The 19,476-nt window shown below is 35.2% G+C and overlaps 1 protein-coding gene across 8 annotated transcripts in view; it reads right to left on the bottom strand.

Moving 5' to 3' along the window:
- NTRK2 (neurotrophic receptor tyrosine kinase 2) overlaps nt 1-19,476 on the bottom strand; it is a 210,252-nt gene that overhangs the window by 110,037 nt on the left and 80,739 nt on the right. For 2 of the 8 annotated variants that reach the window (XM_015280249.4, XM_015280253.4), the window contains exon 12: nt 17,885-17,956. The exons of 2 other annotated variants lie outside the window; for them this stretch is intronic. In XM_015280249.4, coding sequence (XP_015135735.2) covers nt 17,885-17,956 — 72 coding nt within the window. Of the gene's footprint in view, nt 1-1,304; nt 7,227-8,077; nt 8,147-17,884; nt 17,957-19,476 lie in introns of those variants that run through there. 4 more of the 8 variants (XM_015280254.4, XM_015280255.4, XM_015280256.4 and 1 more) reach the window with 4 other exon arrangements.

Below are 19,476 nucleotides of genomic sequence, written 5' to 3'. Positions count from 1 at the left end.
TTGTTTGCATTTTTAAACTCACTTGGATTGTTAAACTCAGGAACATTAAGTATCTATGTTACTATTTATCCTGTTTACTTCCTAATTTGCTGCTGCAACAGTCTATTTTCACTTTTGCTTCTACTTTGCCCCCTTTTTAATTGTTCTCTGTAGATGGTAACCTTGTTTTATTGAGGATGTAAATTTTGTATTACAATATTTCAGTGTTAAGCTCTGTTATCATTCAAAAATGTCCAATAAACGTTTTTAATTCAGAAAGATTTGGCATGTATCTAATACTCTGTTTTATTTGAATACTTTCTGTAAATAATCATATCTTCCTGTGCCATCAATATCATAATAATTTACCTTTATAACAAGTCTTATTGCAAGTATCTCCAAAGTGAATGGGCATCAAGCCTGCCTGTTGTATAAGGTGGCAGTACATCATAACTGTTTAAAACAAAACACATTTTGCATAGATGATGACGCTATGTGACATCACAGTTGTGCCAATGGATGAAAAAGTCCACATGGATATACAAAGCAGTTTGGGTAAAATACTCAAAATACTGTGATCTCATTGAGAAAAATGTGACCAAACACTTCACTGACAAGAAAAGGATCATGTAATACAATATCCACATCTGCTACCAAAAAAAAAAAAAAAAAAAAAAGGAGAGAGAGAGATTGAGAGAGAATAAAACTTAGGATGAAACTGTGACATAGAAGTTCCAATGTTCTTAAACAGAAAACAAACAGAAGACTCAAATCAAAACACGTCCTTTAAATCACAGCACAGATGTTTCCTGAAAACAGTTTTTAAAATCAGCATGGCATACGTGAGTATTCAACCATACCACTTTTGCTATTTAAAGTTCTGAGTAGAAGAAATGTGGTCTGAAATGTAAAACTTACTGTCTTATGACCAACGGGTGAATACGTAGTCATTTGATCCAAATAAATGCATGCCTTATTAAATGTACATGTTAAACACAAGTGCATTTACATTAAATTAAATAGAAATACGATTATAATTCAAAGGTGTTTGATTTGCAGCTTTTTTTCTTCTGGAGGGTAGTTTTTTAAATATAGTAATCATTCATGATGCTATAAAAATAAAGAGTTGAGTTTTAAAATATAGCAGAAAACAAAAGCAAGAATAAGCACATATATCAACAGATATCAGCTGAGTGTTGTAGTAGGCGTCAGCTACTGATATCCAGCGTAGTAGGAACCCCCCAATTCAGGTATTTTCCAATACAATACAAAATTTCTAATGAAATAGTAGACATACTATTTACAGAGAGTGAAAGACACAATGATAATGAATTATAAAACTTTATTGGCCTGTTAAAAATAAGTTTATCAAATACACTTCTTTAAAGTATGGATTGTCTAAAGTATTACAGTAGCACTTGGCAATTAAAACAGTCATTGTCTGTTATTTACAAGACATATAAAGCAGTTTCAACGTGAAGAATTAGGAGAAGGCGCAAAAATTCACAGCCTGCTGATGGATTACAGCAAACCGTTTTTGTTTTTTGTTTTTTTTTTTAGGATGTTGTTAAGTTAGAAGACATTTTTGTTCTATCATTTGGAACATTAATTTTTTCAGCATCTGAAAGATAGATCTGAGTACAGGGTGTTGAACTTCTATACCTTGATGCCAACTGAATCAATTTCTTCCTATTTTTAAATTGAACCTAAACCTAAGAAATATTCAAAGGATGTAGGGCTCCAAATGGTAGCAGAATACATATTAAACATGTTTAACAAAGCCCTTGATCTCAGACTGGCATAGTGGCATGGGAGCTCGTTTCTGCTCCAGAAATATCAAGGAAATAGTTATGTTTAAAAAAAAAAATTAAAGAAAAAGTCAGGATTTCTTTTACTATTTTATGGACATGCCTAGGGAGTACACCAGACTCTTCTTACATCAAGGATAAATCAAAACCATTGGAAGAAAGTCACAACTTCCACCTCTTTCTTGATCAGACAGTTCCATGAATAACTACCTACATGGTAGTTCTTGTCATTCCAGACTATGAAGGAAGTTACACTGAAAACACATACAAAGAGGGAAGTCTCCTTCTCAATAACTACTGGTCTACTCAGAAACACTGCTGTGCGTTGCTACCTCTAGAGACTACTGGCCCTCTTCAAAATGAAAACATTTTGACTCTGTACTGCCTTCAAATCTGCTCCAGACCAGAGCACATGTGCTTATTGATCTCATTCCTTGCAGCTGAAAAAATACAGCTAATCGTGGAAGGATGACAGTAAAATTACAAGGATATGGTATGCCTGTATCAAAACAATACATATCATAACATGGACTCTTTCAATTTGTCTTCTTTCATGAACGGCTAAATTTCTGAAACTGATTCCTAATGTAAAATATGAATAACTTCCAGGTTAGATAAAAAGACAGCAACCTCTTCTACAGTACAATCAATCAACTTGCATGCCTGTGGAATTCAATACCTATACTTATTTCCAATTAATCATTTTCTATTTTAATACCAAATTTAATTTGTACATACACAAGAAAACAGAAAAAAATGAAAGCCAGATTCAAAAGTTTGGGCATACGCACTTGCATGTATGTAAGTGAATGGAATGGACAGCAAAGCATTGTGAAATACATGGTACCAGTATTATTTGTGCATCTTATAATGGCATAGTTATTGTTCCCAGTACTTCCAACCATCAATAAACTCTTACTATGGATATTGGATGACAAAATCTCAGTATGGCTCAGTGCAGGCTCAATATGGTTCTGCATTATCACCTGGACTACTTTACACCATTGCACAATGATGGCAAAGCCCTTCCAAAGGGTATTCAAAGACCCTGAACATCAGGGGAGATGTGAGAAGAGAGTTTACAGAACATGAAGAAGGAGGATGATTAAGGCTGTCAAGAATAGAAAAAAAGGAATGAGAGAACCACTGAAAACCATAAAGAAGAGAAGAAACAGAGTATGGTGAGAAAGAAGAACAAGAAAGTAATACAAAAAATGTTCAGGAAAGCTTTGGGAGTTTTCTTCTGAAAGGGACATAAAATATTTACCTCCCTAATTTATGAATAGATTTTGAATGATTGAAAATGTTAACTATGCAACAGGAGAAGGAGTGCTGAATTGGAAATATGTCAGAAAGGACACCTTTTCTATTTGTTTGATAACTTCACAAACTGGTTGAACATTTTTAAACATTCAAACAGTTGCATACAAAGTTCTATCCTTAATGCCCACCATTAACAGTCAGCATGTCATACACAGCCAGGTGAAGGGTCTCAGAAACAGGACCTTTGTATGAGTGCAGTTGTGGAGAAAGTTAGTAAGAGGTGTATTGGTTATTCCCATGTGGCAGACTTCCATAACGCTTTCAGTCTTTGAAAAATGGTGTTTAAGGAGTGTCTTCACCATAGGGAAGAAATGGATTTTTAGTGCTCCAGCCCAGTGTCAAAGAAGAACAAGAAATTTCTGTGAAAGCTATTTGAAACAGAATCAAAATTTCTTCCAACTAGTTGTCCACAGGTTTTCTTGGCACTGTCTGCTGCCACCAAGGATCTTCCTCCCACTGAAATTAATGGCTTTCTAGAATCACTGGTATGTGGGAGAGACTCAGCTGCTAATCAAAGGCAGTGGAAAGGACAGGGAGTGCCTTGCTACCCAGACACATTGCAAATGTGTCACAGCAGCCTCCTTGACAGTGAGTTCTGTGACTTTCGCCAAAAAAATAACATGGTCCCCAAGCACCTTTCTGCAGGAATAGCCTTCCTGTGAGTTCTCACTTCATTTGATGTGGCAGACAACTACTGAAAGGGTAATGCAAACCTGGGGCTCTGCCTGAAAGCAGTGTACTCCTTTCCAACATAGACCTGACCACTTCCACCAAGTTCAGCTGCAGTGGGTTTATTTAACAGCCTTGGTTACATGCCCTGCCTCACACCAAAACTCACCCCCAGGACTCCTTCCACTCCTGCAGGTAATCTGCCCATTAAGCTGTTCAACAGTTTATCTCAGTACTTCTCTGAATACATTAAGTGCCAATTTAAAGCAAATTGGAGCATAAATCCTTTCTAGCAGAACATTAGGAATATGCTTTTATTTTAGGTTTTATGTCTGGAATACTGGAAAAAAAAATAGCAATTCTGCCTTTAAACATTTCATAGCTTTTTTTACTGCTTAGTGAAACAATATAAAAGCTTTTAATATCAAATCCTTGATGTTCAGCAACTTTTACCATGTTAATGGTTCCTGCATCATTCTTAGTTTGAGTGTCACTTTGTTTTAAGGAGGTCAGAAATTTATAATTAACTGAGCCCTTTCTGAATTAATACCATTTGAGCAGATCAGAATCTGAACAATTAAAAGCAATGTCACTTACAATCCAGCTGAAAAACAGAAGCTAGTTGGTACTATAATTTCCATATTAGAAGTTTAGCTCCTTTAGCTTTAAGAGGCTCTGGCCACGTACTGAAACCATTTTAGGAACACATTATCTTTTTCCATTAAGCATTAAACATCTGCATTAAGACATAATTAGTAACAAATCATGTGCTGTAATCCATAAGGTTCTGTGAATATCTGCATCAAATAACATTGCACTGAGAGTCTAATATAAAAGATAATACAAAATACTTCAGAAGGAAATTCTACAATATGTGTATAAATATATATTTTGCTGGTGCATAAATCAGTTCTGGTTTATTAAAGTTACCTCCATGATTATATAAAATCCAAAATACTGTAAGTACATGCTGAAATACTTGACGGTCCAACCTATTCCTATGTGATAAAGATGAACTGCAAAGTGCTACAAAATAAATTACTAAAAAGTATGTAAAATCCCAAATCAATGTCTGTGCACATTTCTGCATATAAATATAATAAAACATAGGAACTACCATTTAAAATGGTATTTCAAAAAATCGTCTGTCAAATTCCAACTTGGCAAGTCCATGTTTTCCCTGACAAAAGAAAGGGGATCAGACTCTCACCTCATTTATTTGGCAATGGATTGTGAATATATAACTGAAATAATCTGACTTTGTTCCAGCGTAATTTAAGACCAGAATCTGAGCTTCGGGGTCAAGCTCTGCTTATGATCCAACTTACATCTGATGTAACTCCACTGACTTTTGTTCAAATATTGATTATCTAAATGATTTGCTATTAATTTAGAATCATCTCAGTGGCTTTGGATGTTATTTCAAAATGGTAAATGTAAACAATAAATGTGAGAATAAAATAATTAGAAGAAAGTTAAAGAAGAATCAGTAGCAGAATAGAAAGTATCACCCTAATCTAAGATCATTTCCACATAGACTTAGGGAGGAAAAAATGCAGATTTTCCTAATATATTTTTTCTGAGGAATGGCAGAACATTTGCTGACATCTAACTTCACACAAGGAGTATGACTGTTATCTTCAATTGTTGCCATCCCTCCCAAAATCACCAGAGAATTTGCAGGGTGACAAAGACACCACAATTCCTAGATCATCATTAGACTCCCAACTCTGCCCTCCTCTTTAATGTTGTGTGTTAAAAAACACATTACTGGGACAGATTTTGGAGAAGGCAGGAAAGCATTCTAGCAATTGCAGCTCCCATTCCCCAGCAAGTTACAAGAGAAAGGAAATATCTCACTACACAGACCCTGAAGAATTCAAATGTGGACATACTTATTAATAAGCACATTTACAAAACTCCACCACAACAGGAAGAAAGAACTAGGATGCCAGAGACTGAAGAGAATATAAGAAAAAACTCAAAGAACTAAGAGTCTTTAAAGGCAAAAGGAGATAAAGTGTTTGGAAAAAGAAAAAAAGGGCCAAGACAAGAAAAAAGAAGATAGAATATACACTCTTGTAGAAAGAGAAGGATAGAGCATACTTTAAAAAAACATTGATATTGACCAGTTTTTCAATGGAAGAGTGAAAAGGTCTGAAATTAAAAACCAAAAACAAAAACAAAAAAAAGCAAAAAAAAAAAAAAAAAGAAAAACAAATGTAGAAGAGAAAAAATATGCTTGCTTCTGAAGGAACTAAAATCAAAAGCTCAGAAATCCAATCAAAATTCATAGAAATATATTCAACTATCTCAGTCTTTTGCCGCTGATCTTCCTAAGTAAGTTTCAACTAAAAAGACAGAAATTTCACTTTTCCTAAGATTATTCCTCAAGCACATAAGATCAATTTTTAAGCTCAGGACTTCATAAGTAAGCAGCATGAAAATCAAAGTCTAACAATATGCCTGAATGCACCCCTGTTCTTGCAAAATGCTTGTGCCTTTGCAAACTTTCCTTGTTATTGTAAAGATTCCTGGGGACAGTACACTTTTCTTTGAACAGTATTCCTATAAACATACAGTCTGAAGGACCAACAATATAGCACTGTTACTCTTGCTCTTGGCTCTGAATCAGCATTTCAGCCTACTAAAGCTCTGTGCTCTTACGGACAATATTGAATAAGCATGGCTGACCGAATGGTTAAGTGATGGCAGTGGTTCAAAACCCAAAACAGTGATGAGCAATATTGCTCTTGTTATCCATACAGCTCAGACTCAGCATTTACCTGGCAAAGTCAGTGGAACCACATATACAAGTATGATTTGCAGGGCCAACTCTGCAATTTACTGCTTTAGTATTTAAGGCCATATCCTTAAACTATACACAAACTTAGCTTTAAGTATGTCAGCATTCCCACTGAAATCAATGGGTTTACACACATACTTAAACGAAGTGTTTGTGGAAGAGTTTTATGTGCCATTTATGCAAAAATACAAGTGCAACTTTGCAGTTCACCTTTGATAAATATTATTTATAAAAACAACATCTTTCTAGTTAAGTTCCAACAGAAAAAAAAAATTGACACAGGAAAACAATATAACGCAATTTCATCTCAAAGTCATTTTGAAGACACAGTGAGGACAAGGCAATAGGAAGGAGTGTGGTAGCTTATTTCTGGACTTTCTTGAATTTTATAGCTGCCTCAGGGCTTAGCTTTGCCCCGTTCTTGAAAAACAGCTACTGGCTTGAAAGTACTTCTAGAGTTCTCCAAATACAACCAATGTCTATAAAAGAAGTCCAAGGGAGGTGGCACTTCACTGGGCAAGAACACTGTCCACTCCCTAGTGTGCAGCATACAGCTTCCATAACAAGCTCAACAGCCCCTCTCTCATCTTTTTCATATTTCATTTACCCATCCAGTGGGATCTTATGAAATAAAACAAAACCTAAAAGAAACAAAATAAAGTATGAGAAATCATGCTATGAGAAAAAGTCAAAGAAAATTAATAAGAAAATCCAAACACAAATGGATACTTGACAATCAAATACATAAACATGAAATGCATTTAAAGCATAAACAAAATGTTAAATAAAAATTGCACATGAATTTATGAAAATGAAAAAGTTAGCTCTATCTTGAGGCCAGAATTTTATTCAACTAAAGATGTATAACGTGTGTTACTCGTTTGTAATTTAATGCATCTAAAGATAAATAATGAGCTGTAATGCAATCAGTCTGGAAATCTTCAGCCAAGGCCTGCACTTTGTACAGGTGGATAAACTTCAGTCACAAGTCCTCCCTTGTCCAAAAGACTACAGTGACTAAAATCACAATCAGTTTTAGGTGTTCTTTGTCTTTGGGTTGGTCCATTAACTAATTGGAGAATCCAGCTTTGCCACAGAGTTATAGTTACGCAACAATGGGGTCCTCTCTAATCTTTGTTTTGTGCCTTAGGTCATACAGATAATCCTTTCTCTCTGCTCCAAACAGGTTTTTGCACTTAGTGTCAGCAAATAACTTTGCAATGGCAGACAAAAATTAAACTGGGGAAAATGTTATTTAACTATCGTATAACTTATTGACTCTGAATATCAAAAGAAACTTATATCAAAACCCATATGTGATGAAACACTGAAACACAACTAAAACCCCCTAAGTCATGTTCTGTTCTTAGATGAAGGAGAAATCAGAAATATCAAAACATTACCTGACTATATAAGGCTAAGAATTTTAAAGCTATATTCAGCCCTATTTGACCCTACAGGATAAATACTTCCTAGAACAGCATTGTCTTACCCAGTCTGTTGTTATCTGATGCAGTTGAGTTATTATGTACATCACTGTTCACAGTCACCATTACTTGTTCTAATGACATTTAAAAAAAAAAAAAAAGAGAGTTGTACTATTATCCTGTAAATGTAAACTTCCTAAGTAGTTTTTTTTATTTTTATTTTTATTTTTGGCAGTGTTTACTTTTTTCAACTTGCTTTAGTAAATTATCAATATTTATGAAGAGCTGAAAACTTAAATATATTCCACAGCACTTTAAACAACAACTAAGGGCCAAAACTTGGTTTGCTTGAAGTCAATGGAACTTACACTGTCAGTTTCAAAAGAAGTTGAATTTGACTGCTAATAATTAAGTAACAATTAATAACTCATTTACATTGTACTTTCTTGCTTGTTTTAACCTTGAGGCATTATTATTTCCACCTTGGATGCAGGTGATGGCACACTCAGAAGCAGAACTTGCTAGTTTTGAGACACTGCCCATTCCCAAAACTGTGTGTCGAAATTATTTCATCTGAAATAACTGATATGATTCAGTGTAAGGCATCAACAAACCAAACCAAACAGAACAAAAAACAACAAAGGAAAAAGAAAAAAACACCCGAAGAGATGTGGCTAATTTTCCAGTTAAAATATAACCTAAAAGTCTACTGCCGAGACAAGAAAAATGCACAGTTGTAAAGTATATTAATCTTCATGATGGCATATACAAGTGGTAAACTCTGTCTAACAGGGTTTAAGGAAGATTGAGGATCTGTTTCTAGAGGCTGTACAAAGGTGTCAGGCTTTTCTGGTCCTTTTGTCAGTATTTTTACTAAGTCACTGCAGTTAATCATTATTTCCATGGTAATCTTCTAAAAGATGTGGGGAAGTTAAGGGTTAGAGGGGAAAAAAGAAGCATCATCATGGTTTTGTCAGCCTAGCACTGAACACTACTGTATGGTTACTACCTTTCCTTTGAAGTTCTCAGGCCATGCAGAGCTCCAAAGTGGAATCTCAGTTTCTTATAGTTCTGATACTACATACATTCATTAAAATTAAACCAAAAGACAGAAACACATATTTACATAAATACACATATCTATAACACTAAGACAAATCACTGCAAGTGAAAGCTATCTAGTCTTTTAGTTTGTTTCTTATCTAGTCTGTTGCAATCACAGTGAAATCAAACTGCTGTGTTTAAAGTAAATTTTTAATATTCATTTGAGAAGTTCTTAATTGATGAGCTACTCTTAAGTGTTCAGCATCGTGCACAACATAGGTAGATAACGTCTGCTTATATTCTTAATTGCAACTCCACGTATGTTAGCAACTCCAGTAGTTTTAAGAGGTTTCAGAAAAAAAAAAACAACACAGTATGGAAAGTGAGATCTAGGGACCTGAGCATTCTACAAGAGTCAACAAGGCCATGGTGAAGTCCTACAAGTCCTACTGAAGGCTCAGTTAATGACAATAAATAGATTTTGAAAGGGAAAAAATGGGTTAATATCTCAGTCTACAAAACTGACTCACACTGAAATGTTCATGAGCACAAATATCTATTATCTATTCTATTGTAAAACAGAGCCAAAATTACATTCCACACAGCAGTAACATATTTTTTTTCCCAGACATAACTAGAACGATTTTTTACAGGGCCTTATTATTTTACATAAACACAGTCAAACTCTACTTCAGAATGCCAATTTCGGGTCAAATGCAATGAAATTTTCACAGTAGAAACCAAACCTCCAAAGCTAAATTTACAAACACTAAGAGGAGTTGCCACACTATAATAAACGTCTAGAGGTTAGGACATGTGCTCAGCGTGATGATTTATTTCTGAGTGCTCCAACTACAAGTCTCTAAGAACAGAAGTATTTCTCTAATTCTGTGCATCTGGCTCTTATTTCTTTCACTTTTCTTATGTCTTCCCTGGCAACAACAAAACAAACAAACAAACAATTGAAGTCTTATTTTGTGTGTAATGAAGCAATTTGAGGAAACTGAAATAAGTTTCAGGTTTTCATTCTGGCAAGAAAAAAAAAGAATGAAGAAAAGAGAGGCATTGAAGAGGGAGAGGAAAGGCAGAGGACAGGGGTCACAGTTGTGACAAGCCACTGGTGAAAAGGACTGAAACATAAAGATACTGAAATCACACAGGAGTGCTTTAAAAATAATTCTATGGGAAGTAAAGAAATCTAAAAATGCATTAAGCAGCAAGCAATCCGGATTTAATTTGTACACTTACTCTTTGGCTATTTGGAGTAATAGAGGTAATAGAAGCAAAATATTATGGGCAGCGGGTTTTCAGAAGATTATTTATCATGTCCTAACTGTTTCTCAGAGTTCAACACAGTCTGTTGGGCAGGTTGAGGCAAAGCCTGATTTTGGCCCCATTTGCTGCCCAGACACTGGATTCTGCCAGGACATTGGATTCTGAGTTTAATGTTAGTGTTATAAAAACACTGCAGTTATGTAAGCTGCCACTCAGACTTGTAGAGGAAAGTACGCAGAAGAATAAAAATAAAAAAAAAGACTCGATAAAAATGGAAGATAGAAAAAAGCTATCCATCTTCCCTGCATAAAGAATTACAGAAATTCATTCATCGTTTAAGTGAACATTATGTGTTTACCTCTCTCAGATGCAAATGTCTTGAGTGTAATGAAAAAAATACAAATTAGTTCAAAACATAACCCACTAGTACTTTTATTCCAGTATCAGTTTGTCATTCAGAGAGTTCAGAAATCATTATTAGTCTTAATACAAATCTGTATCCATTACTGATAGTAACAAATAGCGATTCTGCAATGTACTATTCTGAGGACACCAAATTCTATCATCTATCCGTTCTTTTCCAAAGAGAATGTGCTAAGTAAAGTACAGTATGAATTATGCTGCTGATACAGATCCAGCTGAGCCAAAAGTGAGGATTTTATTATTTTTAACCTTACACTTTACTTTCTGTAAACTGGAATTACTGCAACCAACTATCTCAAGAGTTTTGTAAATCCTTCACTCAGATGCTAAATAATCTGTAACCTCCTAAGAGTTTATTTTCATTGAGAGCTTGATAAAATCTCTTTAAGAGCAATTGCTTTCAGCTTTTCTATTCATTATATAAACAGCCCCATGGTTCACACACACACACACACACATACACACACTCAAAAAGCATAATAGAGAAACAGGCATATATTTTTACATACTGAACTCATTCTGGGGAAAATAAATAAATAAATAAATAAATAAATAAAAGCCAATCATAGCCTTCATTCTTTACATTCAGAGAGGATTTTTTTTTTTCTCTCATTTAACCAGCACACAGTATAGATTTGAGTAGTTAAGAGCATCATTCTGGCATCATAGTATCTAATGCATTTCAACATTGTATTTGGGAACACTACTGTTACTGGGATAGTAGCACATCAATTAGCTCGATTTAATCACAACATCCTTAGAGTTGGAAGGGACCGGTAAATGTCATCTAGTCCAACTGCCCTGCAATGTACATCCACAGCTGAATCTAGTTGCCATATTCAATCTGGCCTTTCTAGCTGTCCCCAAAAAATCTCAATCACGTTCCATCTCACAGGAAGGAAAATATTATGACACAGTCTTCTAAACACTTTCAGAAAGAAAGAAATACAAAAGGTTAGTTATCTGAGATCCTTGTTGTCTAAAAGGATGTGAAGAAATACATTCTGATGAGTTGGAGGTCTGCAGGCAAACTGCTTTGGTCATTACAAACTTGATCTTGATTCTGCCAGAGTAAATAAAAGTTTCCTGCAATGATGACTTAACTGCATTCAGAACTAAGTTTCATACACTCACATCCCACTCTCCCAGATGTGTCTCTAAATATTTGGAGTTGTATAAATTCAGAGATCCTGTATGTAAACTCAGGTGTTCCAGGGGAAGCACAAGCAAAAGAAGTGTTGTACAACTGAAAGTTCCCAAACCTTAATGAGCTTTCTCTCTTCACCAAGTCCATGTGGTTTATCCTAAGCAGAACATTACTTAGGGCTTCAATCCAAACAGTATTTTGAAACAAATAATCAAATTTATACTTTTATTTCTCATAACTTAGAGGCAGTCAAGCATAACATTACATGTATCTCTGGTCTTTTTAAATGAACAGTGATTTATATGGAGAAAACTCAAACTGCTGAGTGGAAGGAAGAAAGTAAAGAGATGTAGTTGGATTACCTAAATAGGTATTCCTATCAAATTTGTTAGTTTTTGATTTCAAGTAGAAAATTAAATGAAATAATTCATTCCTAGTTTTATTTCCTTCTTGGATCTGAGCCACTGTTTCAGAGAGCTAGCTAGTGCTAGCTAATGCAGTGGCAAAATGAGGACAAAATGTCACTTCATTTTTATTGGAAAGAAAAGAAAGTCTCCTGGAGAGGTTTCTATAGAATGTTTATTGCACAAAGAAGAATAATGTTTTGCCTCATTAGAGCAATGCCTATGCAGTAGAGAAAGATAAAAGATGTTTGAAGAAATCCATACTTCTCCTTCCGGATTTTGCATGCATCAGGCTCAATAATGCCTCGTGTTTCAGAGTACAACTATAATAAAAACATTTAACATCACCTTTTCTTTATTTCTAAACACATATTTTAGACTGTGAGGATGCAAGATAGTACTTTTCATTTACAATGTTTCGAATTCTGATGATATAATTATCTATTATTTTTCATACAGAGGGTGGTGATGCACTGGAACAGGTTGCCCAAGGAGGTTGTGGATGCCCCATCCCTGAAGGCATTCAAGCCCAGGCTGGACGTGACTCTGGGCAGCTTGGTCTAGTGGTTGGCGACCCTGCATATAGCAGGAGGGCTGAAACTAGACGATCACTATCAGTCTTTTCAACCCAGGCCATTCTATGATTCTACGATTTTATGATTATACTTTTTACCTGCAGATAAAAGTATGGATAGGAGAAAAAAAAAAAAAGAAAAAAGAAGAAGAAGAAGAAAAAAAACCTAAAATCTAGGAGCTAGGCATACAGATTTGGATACACTCTAACTCATTAGAGGCCAGGAATTTCCAGAAAAATGTTTATCTCAATTTCACATTAGTCCTTCTTTCCAGATCAGATCTTCCAGAGACTAATTTTACTTAGTAATTGAAAAACTAGGACCAGAAGAGATTAAGCAGACTACCCCATAAAGTTGTACACTAAGGTTAAGAGTCTTGACTCTCATACTCACTCTCTGTTTACAATAATAATAATAATAATAATAATAATAATAATAATAATAATAATAATAATAAAAGGCAGCATGCTATGCAGTATCATATTACCCTCAATACTGTTTACAGTAAACAAAAACTTAAGAGGCTTTGATCTCCTTTGTAACTCTTCAAAACACTGCAGTGCTACAAAAAGATTTGTTTTCCACTATCAGTAGCTTTTCTCTAATGTTTAAATTTATGCTCTACAGATAAGGATATTTAGTTTGTCATTTTATGGTTGCTGCCACTTGTGTGAGCTTTCAAAATGGACTTAATACAATGGGAGCCACTCACACTTATGTTTCATGCGACATTCATTACACTGACCTACAGATTCATAAAATGAGACAGGGGGTCAACATAACTATACATACTTTAGTAAAGGACCCTATAGAGCTGTTCTTAGTGTGAAATGAAATAGCTACCAACAGATAATAAAACTTGTCCTGTTCACCCAAAAATATTTGGAGATAACAGTCCCCTACATTGCCAATGAGGATTAGTTAATATTTTAATCTGTTTCTAACTTGTCTGGAGTTTTTATTCTGTTTCTTTAAACAATATGTTGGAAGACATGCTCATTTTCCAAGCAGTCAGTAGAAAATGAAACATTTGCACTCTTAAGAAGAAAATACTGCATCTTTCTCAAAGACAATCATTATCGTCATGTCTTCCAGCACAATATCCAATAGACGTTTCTTTTTGCGGAACTGCTCCTGATGCTGTAGTTGCTTTGCTTGCTATTGATTAGTGACAGTCAAGGATGTTAAAACCTGAGGCTCTAAACACCAGTGCTTAGAGCTAGTCAGTACGTTTATTTTATTCAGCTTCTAATTCAGGTGCAGATCAAAGTAAAAAGAGAGAGTATGAATAAGCAACAGTTCAAACTCAAAAAAACTGCAGAAAGAGAAGCTTTCCATAGAGCCACAGAAAAACACACGTTAATAAAAATCCACTTTGCAGGAAAGGGCGTAACAATTAACTATATGCACATACACAATGTCTGCAAGTTATTTTACACTTCATTTGCATGTATGCCTGAGAGATCAATCAATATATCAAGGACTGCTTTCTTAAAGCTTTCTGCAAGTATTTGAAAAGTCAAAGCTGTTAAGAAAAAAAGGCTGTTTACCTGCTAACATCCATAGCATTTCTGTTTAATACGCTCATTGGTATGCACGTAAAATACAGAAATGCTACTACGCAGATGCACTTTTGACAAGTGTCAGTTTACAGACACTAAAAGGAAGATCAGAGCACATGAAGGACACAGAATAATTATGTTTCACCCCTTTGAAAAACATAATCACTTTCAACTCAGAAACCTTTCTGCCTAACTCTACCTGAATACTGAAGCCAATTCTACCACCATTTTGGTTTGCATAATTCCAAGAACCAACATATCGTCCACATTTTCAATACTTGTCCTTTTGACTTGAACTGGCAAGTAAGTTTATATATATGGAAATAAGGGAAAAAATGTTGCTCATTCTATTACAGTAAGAGATACTGAACTATATTATACATACTCAGTGGCACTATTTTGCTTACTTTTGCCTTACAATAATTTCAATATTTTTGATTATTACAGGTCTCATAGCTGTTATTGAACAATTTTCCGGCTTCTTTCCTATGACATTTTATCTTGAGACAGTGAAGTCTGAATTATTCTTAGAAGATGCATATGCTGATCACTCACCGCATCAAGTAAAACAGTTCTCATTCTTTTACTCCATTAATTTCAATGATCTCCCCTTACAGTCATTGCCATTCAACCTCCTCCACATGGCAACTAATGATCTTCCTTATAAAACCTGATCTGTGAAGGGTAAATGCTGCTGAGAAGAAGCATGGTCAATGATGAGGATAATGGGCTGAGAGAAAACAAATAAGTGGCAAATCCCAGCTATCCCAGTCACAGTTTTGCTCCATAAGTACTACTACATATTTTTGTGCATCTTTTCCTCCTTCATTTCGTGTAGAACTTAGGGCTGTAGGGCAGGAGATTACTGCAACACTATGATACAACTTTGATTTAAGTATTCCTCTCCTGCTAGAAAGATTAAGATAGAGGTCCCCAAATACCCTCACAAGTCCTAATGTTACAGGTTAAAGAACAGACAAACTTATGATCCCCTTTCACTGAACCTTATGCACAAGTGATCCTCCAAGCACCACTTGTGACTTGAGGGTAGAGAAAGAAGATACACATAATGGTTTTTCATGAACATCATGATCTGGATTTGTGGCCAAGTAAGGCAGTCCCAGTGTTTGGCATACATTTCTCAGGTAGGCTGAAGTAAGTAAACTAAGGTCTTGCCCCTCTCCCAAGACTATAGGAACTCTTCTGTCTGCCCAGATGCTTCACTAACTCAGAACCACACTGAAGACATTGCCTGTCTGTGAATGTCCCTATGACTTTACACAAACACAGAAGACAGAGAATAACTGCTCAACTCAGAACTGTGTAAAGCAGCCTGAATCTCCTGAAGCACAGCTCTTTGAGCCAAAAACAACATGCACTTAATTTTTTTCCTTGGCTTGTTTTCTTCTGTTCTCCTCTTTATGTGAGCACAAAATGGACTTTCCCTTAGAGGAGCACTCTTCACAGGACACAGCAAGGAACAGAGGATAATGGTGCTGCATGTTTGACATGAGGAGAAAAGGCACATTCCCACTCTTAATATATAAGAAAACTACCTTTTATGGCATCTTTTTGACAGAACTAAATAGGTACTACATTTAATAGGCTAATTGTATGAGCCCATCTGAAGACTCAGCCACTTTTGAACAGGCAAAAGTAAACAGTTTTACTAAATGATACAATGTAATTATAAGCTGAATTAACATGAAACACATTAGACGTGAGTATATAATGGATACTATTTAGTGTCTTACTGCCTTAACTGCTAGGAGAGAGTATTATCAAGTGAATAAGACTGTTCTCTTTTTTGAAGCTTTGTTCCTGCGACAGGTACTGGTTTTCCAATCCACATCTGACACACAGTATGCTATATACATTCTAGATCCTTTCTAGATCCTATTTGTCTGCTTCTGCAGATGCACAACACACCTAACTTTTAGTCTGTGGCAACAGCAACAGAATTAGCCTTTCCCTCCTCATACGTCTGGATCAATATCCTGTCCTGCTATCCAAAGAAAGAAATTTACTCCCAAAGATATTCCATCATAAATTTTGTAGGGAACAAGATAAGGCAAAGTAGATCTCAGTTGACTCCACCAAGACAGAGTAGTCATGCTAAAGACTTGAAAAACAAAGAGACTCAGGGTACATCTGTGTCAGTAAAAAAGGAAAGGCCAAAGCCCACGCTTTGGCAAGTGTATATCTTAGTTTTTAGCTACAATTATTTCATCCATATTTCATTACAGCACGCTTTTGACCTAAGATAAATAACACTCCCACACAATGTTCCAATATGGTTCCAAGGACAGCACTGGTCAAGAATTATTCACAATACAGAGCATGGATGAGGCCATCTTTTTTGAGGGATGAGGGAGAAAAGATTTTTAAATATATGGGTGTGACCTATGGCTTTCCCTCAGAGCCAAAGAAAATACGGTACTCTCTTTTGCTATGATGCCCTCAAATGCTGATATACTTTGCCCCAGAAGTGGTGAAATGATACAGTACATGCCAACCACACACTGTATCTTCTCCCCAGCGAGACTACTTTACAGATAATACACAACTGAATTATTTCTGATTATCTGATGCACAATGGAGTGGAGAGGGTGAGTCAGTTAATGTGAAATGCATGCTAGTATTGTAACTGGTTAAATAATTTTCAAGATAATTGTAACAATTTTGTTAATGTAGGACATGAAAGCCTGATATTTGGCCTGTTCTAATTATTTAGGCTTGGTGCCATGAGTCAATACTGGTGGAATAGAAAGTAATTTTTTGACATTCTCTCTGAAAAATATATTAACAGGTACTTGAGAGCTCTTGTAATTTTATTCTTCTCTGGACTGGAGAAGAAGACAATAATTGAAAATATTAGCAAACTCAAAAACAAACAAACAAAAACAAAAAGCCCTTCTCATCTAAAGACACTAATCTAAACATGGTTACTTCGGACTTTTCCACAGATACACTGCTGGGTTTGCTTACACCAAATTAATTCTTACCAAGTCCCACTTTACAATATACTTCTAATGAATTATACAAGACAGCAAGTTATATTCTCATACTCTTATTTAGCCAGTTTAGTCCAAGTCTCCATTTATTAAATATTTCAATGGAATAAAATATTTTTCATGGCCTGTTGAAAGTCTTGACAATTAAAGAAATAGAACTTCCCAAATTAATACGTGAACCAAAGATATAACAGTAATTATTCATAATTCTGGCTTATTAACATTTTCACACCAAAACTGTATGAATTGAATATATACATATAGGATATATGTATCCTGGAAAAAAAAAATCCTCTAAACAACCACAGTATTTTATAATTACATCTGTTCTAAGAAGAAATAATTCTGTAAATTCAGCAGGTATATGTACAAACAATATAGTCTTTGTTCTTTATAGGTTAGGAGACTGAATAGCTTTGTCATCTCACCTTCATTGTCGCAGTCTTGCAATGAAAGCCATATTTGATCTACCAGACCAACTCCTTTTACTTCACCATGAACTGGAATGGAATGCATTACCATTAATGCAATTTTCAGGGCTCAGTTTGCAACTGCCAATTCTACTCTTTTTTATATTTACATTTCTTCACCAATTGCATTATTTTCCATCCTGCCCTGCAGGAGAGAAAGTCCACTGTGATACTTCCAGGTTCTTCCCAGTTCAAATTTTTCAGTTAATGATCTATACCATGAGGAAGAGCTGTCACTGTTAACTAACTTAATTTTTTTTTTTTTTACTTGATTCTACTAAGCACAACTTATACATATGTTTTAGAGCTATAGAAAATTGCATAGGTTTAAATCACAGAACTGGATGTAGTACTCCAGGTGGGGTCTCACAAGAGTAGAGTAGAAGAAAGGAATCACCTCCCTTGACCTAATGATCATCCTTTGAACTTAATGTCTTGATAACACCTTCTGAAGTCAAGGGCCAATTCTTAGTCATACCTCATGGGGCACATTTTTGTTTATAGTTGTCTTCTGGGGCATTTGCTTCTGTTGATGAGCATATATAGACCAAAATCCAGTTCATTAATAGCCAAGTCAGTAATTCACTACATTAGTGAATCCTTAGAAGACCTACTAGGAAAACAGCTTGTTCAGTACCTGGCACTACTCTTCACTCCCAGTACTGAAATTAACCTCTAACCAACTTGCATTGCCTGAAGTTTTTCTCAGCTGCCATTTGTTGTGGCAAAGGCCAAGTGTTCATTTGCTGTTCCTGTAATACAGGAGGCAATATAATGTTCTCTTCTTCTAATCTGTGGTAGCTCAGCCAGAGCCATCACAATGAATACAAACAAACACTCTCAAATTAAAGAACTCTGTCTCAAGTTTTTAGATATTAGTTCTAAGTACTCACTGAGACATGAAACTATGACTTCCATGTGCAAAGCCAATGGATGTATGGCCAGTAGATCTAGACATGTTATGAATTCAACATAGGGACAAATGTATAAAAACAAAAAACAAATAAAAGCAATCACCAACCATATGGGAATTTTAACAATCTGGATCAATTATATTGCTTGAAAAATTGTGTAGTTATACATTTATATATGTGTGTATACACAGATACCTTCCAACATACTTCACAAGTCACCGAACAGTTTTCTCCTTGAAAATTACATTAATTTTGAAGTAGTGATCCTCCACACACACACACACACACACCTCAAAATAAATAGATAGATAGATAGATAAAGCAGCAATATAAGTGGATTTTCTATTACCAGCATGTTATGAACAGCATAAAATCAATAGAGTATATATAAAACTGATTTGAACCATGTTAAATGCTACAGCATTAGAAAGGGTAAAGTGAACTGCTGACATCCTTTGACTGGTTGAGGATTACAATCCACAGCAAATCTTGATCCATTCTGTTCAACAAGCATGATTAATTGTGTTCTTAGTGTTCTACAATACATCTGACCTCCAGGAGCCTGATCCTGGAAATATTATGATAATTCTCACTTGACTGTAGACCTTTAACCTGTTCAAATTTTCCTAAAAAGCA

The sequence above is a fragment of the Gallus gallus genome, chromosome Z (genome assembly GCF_016699485.2).
Source record: "Gallus gallus isolate bGalGal1 chromosome Z, bGalGal1.mat.broiler.GRCg7b, whole genome shotgun sequence".
In the NCBI taxonomy this organism is placed as follows: Eukaryota; Metazoa; Chordata; class Aves; order Galliformes; family Phasianidae; genus Gallus; species Gallus gallus.
This window is presented reverse-complemented; position numbering and strand designations above follow the sequence as displayed.